Source organism: Corvus brachyrhynchos, unplaced genomic scaffold (genome assembly GCF_000691975.1).
Source record: "Corvus brachyrhynchos isolate BGI_N302 unplaced genomic scaffold, ASM69197v1 scaffold65, whole genome shotgun sequence".
Taxonomy (NCBI): domain Eukaryota; kingdom Metazoa; phylum Chordata; class Aves; order Passeriformes; family Corvidae; genus Corvus; species Corvus brachyrhynchos.
In genome coordinates, this window is record NW_008238365.1 from 856975 (window position 1) to 867398 (window position 10424).

General features: G+C 53.6%; 1 protein-coding gene across 1 annotated transcript in view; it reads right to left on the reverse strand.

Annotated features, from left to right (window-relative positions):
* The window catches only part of SEPN1 (selenoprotein N, 1), a 13821-nt gene extending 3705 nt beyond the window's left edge, over window positions 1–10116 (reverse strand). The window contains 9 exon segments of the mRNA XM_008635161.2: window positions 4–27; window positions 797–902; window positions 1878–2066; window positions 2997–3078; window positions 3775–3912; window positions 4575–4699; window positions 5469–5681; window positions 6111–6241; window positions 7298–10116. Of these exon segments, the coding sequence (XP_008633383.2) occupies window positions 4–27; window positions 797–902; window positions 1878–2066; window positions 2997–3078; window positions 3775–3912; window positions 4575–4699; window positions 5469–5681; window positions 6111–6241; window positions 7298–7499 (1210 nt within the window). The 5' untranslated portion in view covers window positions 7500–10116.
* Between the last annotated feature and the right edge of the window lie 308 nt (window positions 10117–10424).

Consider the following 10424-nt stretch of genomic DNA (forward strand, 5'->3'; position numbering starts at 1 on the left):
CGGTCTCCCGGAGAGTTCGCCCCGAACCTGGCACAGGAAGAGGCACAGGAGGCTTTGCTGTGTTTCCTGAGGTCACTTCACCACACTCGATGCCACCAAGCTGAGTGGCAGCTGACTCTGGCTCCCCCCAGCCCTCCCCACTGTCTTTTTGCTCCTTTGTTGGCAGTTTCCCACGGCTTTTGTTCCCTACAGGTGCTGCTGGCAGAGAGGACTCAGCAGAGCAGAGCCCAAGCCAGGCACAGCAGGCCCAGGAAAAGTGAGCCATGGCAGCCACCCCGAGTGCCACTCGCTGTTCGTGCCAAGCACAGCCCAGTGCTGAGGGTTTTTCAGGGCAGACAGGACTAAAGAGACCCTTCCCCTCCCACCCATCCCTCCTGCCCAACATGGCACGGCAGCTCTCAGGCACTGAGGGGGCAAAGCTGCACATCAGGACAGCCCCAAGGCCAGGTCTGGCTCTGGCCTCTCCTGTGCAGGTGCCAGGGACAAGGCAGAGTGAGCAGTGCCCCTTTTCCCTGCCAATGCTGCCTCTCCCCCAGCAGGAAAGAGGAAAGGAAAGGCCAGATCCATGTCTCCACCTCGACAAAGGCACCTGACTCACAGGCTGTCTCAGACAGGTCCTGGTGCTGCCACTGGGCAGCAGAGCTCACATCAGCAATTCCCCACTCCCAGCCTTTGTCTATTCAGCACCTCCAGTGCTAAAACAAGTGACACAACATTTACTGCTGGCTCCTGGGCAGCTCCCCGACCCCCAGCTCTTCCCACATCGTCCCTCCAGCCATGCTGGGAATGTCCTCACCTCAGCAGGACTGGTCGTCCAGGGCACCCCACAGCAGGATGGAGTGCACCAGCTTCTTCTCTGCTTTTGCTCTCTCAAAAGCTTCTGTGAAGGGCAGGTAGGAGATCTGGGGGCAGAAGGACAGCGTGAGAACAGGCACAGAACAGCCCAGCTCAAACAGGAGCAGCTCTGAAGGAACCAAACGCAGGGGTGACACACACAGAGTTCAATCTGCAGCAGGACCTACAGATTTAAACGAGTGACAACTGCGGTGATGTCCCCAGGAACAACGTCAGCTCCTGGGGAGACTGTGGTCCCTCTGGCACCTGCAGAGCCCTGATCTTACAGAGAACATCTGCACCACAGTGGCCAGGCTGTCTGCAACCCCACCTCAGCTGCTGGGGAAATCTGGCCTTGAGGTATTTATTACAAAACCTCCTGAAACAGCCTGAGAACTGGCTGTGAGGGACTCTGCACGGACACTGTTCCAATCGCTCAAATGAAAGGAACCGACATTAACATCTTGGCAGTCTGAAGGGACATTTGTAAGCTCAGGCACAAGGAGGCAGCCACCGAAACGTGTCCCTTCAGCCAAGGAAGCAGTGACAGGCAGTAGCCATCTGCTCCACAGGCTGCTGGCATGTTAAATAGTGTGGGTCACCCAGAGCTATAAATTTGTGTCTGGCTGTGGGCTGCAGAGGCACAGGCAGATCGTGTGTTCTCTGCTGATAAGGAAAGCTCGGTCCAGAGGCACCTGGGTGCTGCAGAAGTAATGCCAGAGGAAAAACCATTTGTAAGCAGCACGATTACCTGCCTGCTCCACAATCCCAGCAGCAGCCACTGATAAGAGGCAGGAAGGATGAGCCTACACTCACAATCCTATCCTGGGGACACCTGACATGGAGGCTTTGCTCCTGCCTGTGCTGCTGCGTGACCCCAAATGCCCTGGGACACCCTCCCAGTGCTCAGACCCTCCCAGTGCCCTGAACGCTGCTCAGGCTGTGGCCTCTGGACGCTGCTGGCCCTCGAGGTGACTGGATGGCTCAGGGAGGACAATCTGCCCCAGATCAGTGTGCCAAGGGAGCGAGAGCCCCTTCCTCACCTTCTTAAATGGATACATGGCCACTTCCAGCCTGTGGGCTGCCTCCTCCCAGGGCATCTCCTGCTGCCAGGTGATCTCCTCGAACACGAACTGGATGGGCTCCCCCGAGGGGTCCCTGCTGTCGATGACGTTCCCGTCCTCGTCGTGGATCACGGCAGGGACCGAAGGCCCTGTGGATTCCAGCTCCATCTGCAGAACAGGCTGGGTTGGACCCTGCACACAGCCCTCTCCTGGTTCTTCTGTGCTCCAGGACAGGACACAGATCCAAAACAACACTGTGCAGCTCCTAATGAAGATCTGGCTTGATCTCCCATCTCCTGGAGCTGCGCTTTACCAGTGAAATACCAGGAAAGGAACTTCACTTCCCTCAGTTTGGCTGCACTCTCTGGATTGGAAATGCAGAGACTCCATGTTCCCTCCTTCCCACTGGAGATTACTGATTGTGGGACACCAGATCCTTAAAATCATTAGCATCTGCGGGGCTAATTGGAAGCTCTTGCTCCTGTCACCAGCTCAGCCCTGGGAAGCCACAAGAGGGAGCAGCAGGAAAAGCTGCCCAGGAGCTTCCCTGTGGTTCATGTTCTGGTACAGCTGAAATAATTCTATTAAATCTGCCTTCCCGACTTTGGGCAATTAAAAATAAACACAAATCTAGTTTAGGAGAAAATGGGACTGTTGAATTCAGGCATTCAGAATTTGGGCTTATGTTTCCTGTCCCAAAAGCCTGGATTACCACAAAACAGAGGAATAACCTTGTGCAGTTTCTAAATCCAGAACCACTGTTGTTCATACCCTGCTCTGGGCTCAGGGCCTGGGTTCAGCTCCTCACCTTCCCTCCTGCCTGTCAGGCAATGTTTCAAAAAAGGAAAAACTCTCCAGGAGCTTAGGATTCAACCCACACTGAGGGAAAAAGGAAAATATCACAAGAACTGGGAATAGGGAGCCACACGGCTGCAGAGGACAGGCACAGGTAAGTGGAAATTCTATTGTTGTACTGAAATGATCAAGAGAAAGCTCCAAGAAATGGGGGTCCCAGAGGTTCCACAGCTCAGGGCCCTGGCAGCACAAACCCCTGAGGAGAAGCTGGACACGTGTGGAGCACTGGGAGAGGCCACAGACCTGAGGCAGGTATCCAATGTCCACTTCCATGTTGCTGCTCTCGCTCGCCCCGTACAGCCACTCCATGTCCACGTTCAGGGACCTGCATGGGGAACCCAAGAGTCATGCAGGGCTAAAGCTGTGCATGGGAAACCCCAAACAAACAGGAACATCCTCTTGTAGGGTCAGCATTGAACCCAGAGCCTCTGGAGATCTCCGTGTTCCCTGCCCCAGCCCAGGAACACCAGATCCCTGCTGGACCAGGGCCCAGGCACCCACTCAGCAACTCTGAGCTCTGTCAAATAATGACAGCAGAGAGATGTCTTTGCTCCCTCTTCCTTCCCAGCACTTCGCTCCCACATTCTGATCCTGCTGAGCTTTTAAAAGCGTTTTTTTGGACGCAAAAGGCTGCTGGCACAGCCCAAAGTGTCTGCTGGCTGTAAGAAATGTGCTGACAGAGCCACCAGGGTTGAGTCGCCAGGGTAACGTTGTAATAGAATTTCCACTCCCGTCATGGGCAAAGAGATTTGAAGCTTCTTCCTCCTGAAACAAAATCTGTTGGAGCAGCAGCATCAGGCCTTGCTGAGCTCCAGTGCTCACAGCCAGGCACTGGGACTGCCAGTCCTGCCACACCCTGCCTGCCCCTCCCCATCCTCCCAGCACCAAGGGACAGTTACTGCGGAGTCACTCAGACCCTGGATGGGTCAGGGATCCTCAGCAATGCAGAGATGCATTTACAGGCAACTGCAGAGCTCAAATCACTGAGATTTCCCAAGAAACGAGAGGGGAACAGCTGTACCTGTTGTTAGGAACAAAGAGCCTGAAGTCCCGGACGTGGGAAGAGTCCTTGGACAGGACAACGTAACCTGTGAACTGCCCCGGGGAAAACCAGAACGGGAAGTTTGGTGGCTCGTTCAGCTGGAATTCAGCGTGGATCCTGAAAGGAGAGAGCAGCCATCAGCTGGGATCCTGCACCGCAGGTGACAGCAGGGAAAAGCTGTCTCCAGGCACCCGAAATTATGAACCTAAACTGGGCAAGAGAGGTGGAGCTTAAAAAGCTTTTCATGTCACACAATGAAGAGGGTGAAAGACTGGAACAGATGTCCTGGGTCAGGAGCATCTCCTGTATTGATGCCTTCTGAAACTGGGCATCCAGGAAGGATGAAATACATGATCATTCCTTGAAATACAGGGACAGAACAGGACCCCTTCAGCCTCCCTTCCAGCTCAATCAGACACATAAAAGCCGTGTGTAACACATAAAAGCTGTGTGTAACACTCCCAGTGAAACAATTCTGTGGACTCTCCCCCTTAGAAAGACACTCCACGCCCTGATTAACCAAAATCTAACAAAACTCTTGCTAGTCTGACTCTCCCCTTTCAAGCAGGGGTAGCTCCAAGGGTGATGCCCTGCATGTGGGCACAGTGACACTGAACCACCCTCCCCTCCCTCCCAGCCAGAACACCTCTGGTGTCACTTGGGAACACCCCTGCACGTGCCATGACCCGTGTCCTCTCTGCCAGGGGCTCCCAGCAGCCTCCTCCGCTCCCTTGGGACACAGGACAGGCTCAGGAGTGCCCCCAGCCCCCCGGGCTCACCGGAATGCTATGGTGTAGTAGAAGCTGCTGCTGGCCTGGATGCAGGCCACGGCTCCCTGCGGGGCAAAGCGCGTCTTCACGAAGGGCCGCGGGTGGAACATGCTCAGCAGCTTGTGGATGATGACCTGGAGAAGGAATTGTGAGAGCAAGAATGAGAACTGTTCCTCCACACAGCTCCAAAGCAACCCCAAATCCACCTGAGAAGCAAGGTGAGGGAATGGCTGTGATTTAAAACCCAGCTCAGAGACCGACCTAATCACGCACCAAGGAGACAAAGCAGGGCACTGCTGACACAAATCAATCCATCTTCCCTGGTTTCCGTGCTATTCCCATGGTCTGCAGGTCTCCATCACCCCAGGCAGAACAGCAAACTGATCTGCAAGGCTGCCTCTGCCCATGCCTCAGCCTTTGAAGGAGTGGGAGTGCAATCACAGATCCCAGCAGGCTGGGAAGGGGCAGCAGCTCAGTGATCACCAGCACCTGCCCAGCACCCAGGGGAGGGGATGCACAGCCAGGCTTCACCTGCTGAGCACACACAGAGTCCCACTTGTCACCTAAATGCTCACCTGGCCACTGTTCCAGCAGCAATGATTGCACAGGTGCTTTCGGAATAACCCTCTCTGGGAAAGGCTATCCTCAAATCCCACACAATTAACAAAGATGAAGTTACCCAAGTTAGCCTCATCTGGCCGTGACAGACACCCAGAGCTTTTGCCTGCTCTCAGTTTTACCTCTAATTTAGGTGCTCCTGATTTTCTGCTTCGTTAGAAAGTCCAGGGAAACAAACTGCAGTAGCCTCATCCCTCTGGGGATTCCTGATTCATCTGGGCTATGAGGCAGAACACTTACAGCAACGACACCTCAGGTGTACAGAAAGTGAGTTTCATATCTCACCTCTTTGCCCTTGGGAGGTGGAGGGTAAAACCTGTTGTTGGAGAGATACCCAGTGAAGATGTTCAATTCGCTGGGAATTATCCACCAGGGATCCCCAAGATCCAGTTTGTTCTTTGGAGGGAGAAATGCTTTAAACTGCCTGGCAAGCAGGACACTCATGGGGGCTGCTGGGGCCGTCCAGTTCCTCAGCCCAGACAGAGCCACGTGAGAAATCTGTGAACAAATAACACTGTCAGAGCCCAGACTGGACTCTCCCAACGTGCAGTGATGTCATGGATGTAGGGAGGCTTTAGAAAATGGGGGGAAAAATGCGTATCACATCCCACATTCTTCCTACCCACCAAACAGTTCTGTCAGCCTTCAAGAATGTGAGTAACAGAGGAGAGGGGAATGTGCCACGTAACACCACTGCTTCTGCACTCAGCTGCAGGAGAGCAGCTCCAACTCCTGCTGTTCTAACTGGGGCACGGTGCTGCTGAGTGCGCTGAAACCCTGAAATGCTGAGGGAGGCAGCGAGTTCCCTGCCACAGCAAATCCCACGGGATTCAGCACGACCACGTCCCCCTCCCAACATATTCCTGGTGCTGTTCCCAGCCCTCCAGATGTGTTTATCCCAGAATTTGTGGCCTGCAGGACACCTACTCCCAAGAAGCCATCCTTGCTCTTCGTCATTGTTTCCATGACCAAGGGCTGGAATTTGGCCACAATGGACAAAGTCTCCCCATCTGGATCTGGCGTCTCCTCCTCTTCAGACTCTGAGACAGGAGCAACCCCTAGACAAAAGGACAGGAATTCAAGCAGCTGTTTCCCCTCTCTCCCCTTTTAAGCAATTGTGAAGTGGTTACACATTTACCAGGCAAATCCAGGAGCACTGGGAGCTTCCCAGCTGTCCCCGCACAGCAGAACTCAGACCCATCCCCAGACCAGCTTTGGCTGTGTGAATTAAAGAGGAGTCCTCCTTTTAGTGACCAACTCAACGGCTTTAAAGTGAGAGCGGGTGGGTTTAGGTTGGATATTGGGAAGAAACTGTTCCCTGAGAGGGTGAGGAGGCCCTGGCACAGGGTGCCCAGAGCAGCTGTGGGTGCCCCTGGATCCCTGGCAGTGTCCAAGGCCAGGTCGGACGGGGCTTGGAGCAGCCTGGGACAGTGGGAGGTGTCCCTGCCCATGGCAGGGGTGGAACTGGATGGGCTTTAAGGTCCCTCCCAACCCAAACCATTCCAGAATTCCATGTTTCCCTAACTCCAAAGCCCAGGCTGAGCCAGGCAGACTCACAGCCCCTCAGAGCCATCCCAGCACGTGCTGGAGCCAGTCCAGGAGAGCACAAGCAAACACTGTCTGTGTCCCCACTGTCCATTGTCATCCCCACACTTCTCCATGCCTGGCACCAGCAGAGCCATTTGCTCTGTGCTGATACAGTCTCCAGAGATGATCTCCCACAACTGCTGTCCAGGAGAGGCTGCCCCAGCTGAATGGAACACTCACTCATCAGTGACTCACTGATGCCTTTGGCCTGGCCTGGGCTGAGCTGTATTTGTTGCATTCACCCACCCCAAATCCCCTTTAAGCTCCAGACAAAGTAACTTATGTACTTTGCTAGTCCAGCAAGGGATCCTCCACCTTATAAAAACTGCACTTTGTCAAAGTGATGTCTGGTGCTTAAGCCTTTTCAACAACGTGCAAAGCTCCACAGCCTCTCTTCATGTAAATAACACCCAAAACAGCACCCAGAAAATAATAAAGTGAGTAAAATATTCAGTGAATTAAAGCTGTGGAGTTCATTATGTCTGGCTCTGTGCAGGGAGGTCTCTGGGAGGCAGACAGGAACCTACCTGTGAGCTTCTCAGCGATGGGTTTGAACTCCTCGGGGCTCAGGTACAGATCCTTGTTTGTGTCCAGGGAGGAGAAGAGGAACAGGCCCTCATTCCCCAGGGACTTCAGAGCCAGCTCCTGGTTTGGGAAGAAGAGGCAAGTGAGATTTCCTTGGGACCTCCTGCAGAAATCCACTCTGGCCCCTCTGGAGTTAATCCCCATTCTTCCCAGCACATCCAGGGAAAAGATTAACGCCCCTTGGCAGGATTTGGTGCTATTTGCAATAGGGATTGGTGTCCAGGAACTGCTGGCACGAGGATATTGAACCTACATCTGCCTGAGTAATTCTAACTGAACCATATGCTCACATCCAGTGTCTTTTGTCAGAAAAATTCCCCACTTTTTCCAGCTAGTTAGTCCTAAAACTGTGGATATCAGGAGCACATGGAGGTAGGTGGTGATTGCTGGGATAAACTGATGTGCAGTGAAACAAAGGCAGTCAAATATGCGAGTACCACATTCCAAAAGCACAGAGGGAGTGAGCTGAGCCCTTGGAATCAGTAACTTCCATTCCTGGTGGGATCCATGCCAGCACTACTGCCCACAACTGCCCTGCTCCGGTCAGTGCCCCTCCAAATCTCCAGCCTCGGGACTGCATGGAATATTTTGGCTTCCTGCTCCCTCAGCCATCCAACAGGGAGTCACAAAACACACAGTCTTCTCCAGAAATTTCCACAGGATCCCAGCTCTCTATGCCTCAGTTTTTTCCTCTGCAAAGCCCACACGGGGCTCACCAAGATGATTTCTCCCTTGGAGCAGCCCAGAAGGGCTCTGGATGCTTCCAGACATTTCCACTCTGCAGTCTGAAGGGACAACTTGGAGGCAGAACAAGAGCTCCACGTTGGTGTGAGAGGAGGGAGAGACAAAGAACAGGTGACAGGAGCCCCTCACTGCCAGCCAGCCCTTGGCACATCCCCCAGGATCCATCAGCTTGCCCTGCCACCCCCGGAACAGCCTGGAGCTGGGAGCACAAACACTCTGCATTCTGCTGTTTATCCGTGCCTGCTCTCCATCGCCTGCAGCACCACCACCATCCCCAGAGCTCCTGAACCAGTTTATTTTCCATCTGTTGCCTGCCAGCCTGAAGCAGCACTAGTGCAGCCTGGAAGGCTTTGCTCCCATCAACTGCAGCTACAAAAGCACTTAAGAGCCTTCCAGGGCAGTTCCAGGACTGAAATAAAGACCCCGGAACTCAAAACGGAGATCTGGATGAGGACATGGCCAAGGACGTGAAAAAATAAAGGGAGATGGTTATTTGAGCACAGGGACAATCCACTGTGGACTGTCCACAGTAAACCTGCTTTTGTGCCCTGAATGAACGGGGATGAGCATCCTTGGCTCTGGAAATAGGTAACAGTTCTGCTGAGCAGCTGGCTCAGGTGCTGACACATCTCCCAGGGTCACACAAGCCTCGTGCCAGGCTCCAGGACCTCTCCCAGCTCCAGATCTCACCTGTGCTGGGCACATGGTTCATTAACTGCGATCACTCCTGGTCTGGGAGCCAGCTCATGGCTCTGGGAGGGGAGCAGGAGCCTCCCCCGGGCAGAGCAGGCTGTCCTGGATGCATGCTGGGCTCTGAAGGGATGCTCCACTGCCTCGTGCTCTCCTCAGCACAGAACTGCCCCCCCCCGATGGATCTTTTAGAGCCTCTCCTCATTTTGCACTTCACAGGCACAGACCTCGAGGGACGAGGAATGGCAGGCAAAGTTTTCACAGCAGGTTGGAATCCGCATTGCTGGAAGGTGGGGAAAAGTAACTTTTCCCCTCAGTGAACGGGGCTGGAGGCAGGAGGAGAACCAGCTGTGCCCCACAGGGACACGGGAACACCTCTGGCTGAGACAGCAGGACGTGAGGTGGGATCACAGGTGCTGGACACGAGCACCCCAAAGGCAATGTCCAGACAGAGCCACGGCCACGTCCCTCAGCTGCACTGACCCACGGGCTGGGCAGTGAGCACCCATCAGTGGGACCCAGGAGACCCCACCCAACTGGAGGTAAGACCCCACCCACAGAGGAACAAAGGATCCCACGGAGAACACTCCAGTCCTGCTGCGTGTGGTCACCAGGGACAACAAAAGCCGTGTTTGAAAGCGGAGAGAGATGTCAGGGCTTGGCCTTTTGCTTTCTGATAACATTCACATTAAAGAAAGCTCCCAGAGCTTGTGGGTTTTTTCCTTTCTCTTTCTAATCTGGGATTATAAGGAAGACAGCTTCCCTGTTCGGGCCAGAGGGATAGGACTGAGCTGTTCCGTAGAGGAACAGAGTTCTGGTTTCCACAAAGAGTTCTCCTCTCCCACCTGCTTGTGGGTTGTTCAGCTAAATAAACATTTCCATAGGAAGAGACAAGACATATGTTTGAAACAAGAGGAAGAAAAAAATAAAAACCTTGGGCTGTTCACATTTTGTTCTCCTCTCCAGCAGCACCCAGTGACAACTGTCTGCCAGTCCTCCAGAAAAAACAAACCTCCAGCAGACCTGTCAGGCTGTGAGAATGTCCTCACCCTCCTGTCCTTGTTGGAAAAATTCTTCTAATTAAATTGTTTAAACCATTTGTCCCTTTTTGTGATGCAAGAAGAGACAAAGAAAAGAGGCATCCTTTAAAAATGACCTTTAAAAACACTTCTCTTTGTACTAGAGGAGTATCAAGAAGGAGAAATCTGCTCTTTTCCCAGAATCTCCTCAGATGTTCAGGGCTGAAGTGCAGAGCCAGGGGAGCGCAATCTCCAACAAAGGAGATCTCCAAAGCTCCTGCAGCCCCTGGAATTACACGGATTACAATAAAAAACAGTCAATCAGCCTCATTTAAAATAAAAACCCCAAACACAAACCCCAGAAAAAACCGCTCCTGTTCTCCAGCTCACACCCTCCCTTCTTTTGCTGCTTCTCAGAGACCTTGGGAGGCTGCAGCAGAGGAAGCGTGAGATGGAGAGCCAAGAGCAGGGCCAGGGGCTGGACCAAAGGGGGCAGCTGGTCACTGCTGGTCACTGGTGGCCACCACAATCCCCGTAGCTGCCTCAAGCTCGCAGCGTTGCATGGAGAGCCAAGAGCAGGGCCAGGGGCTGGACCAAAGGGGGCAGCTGGTCACTG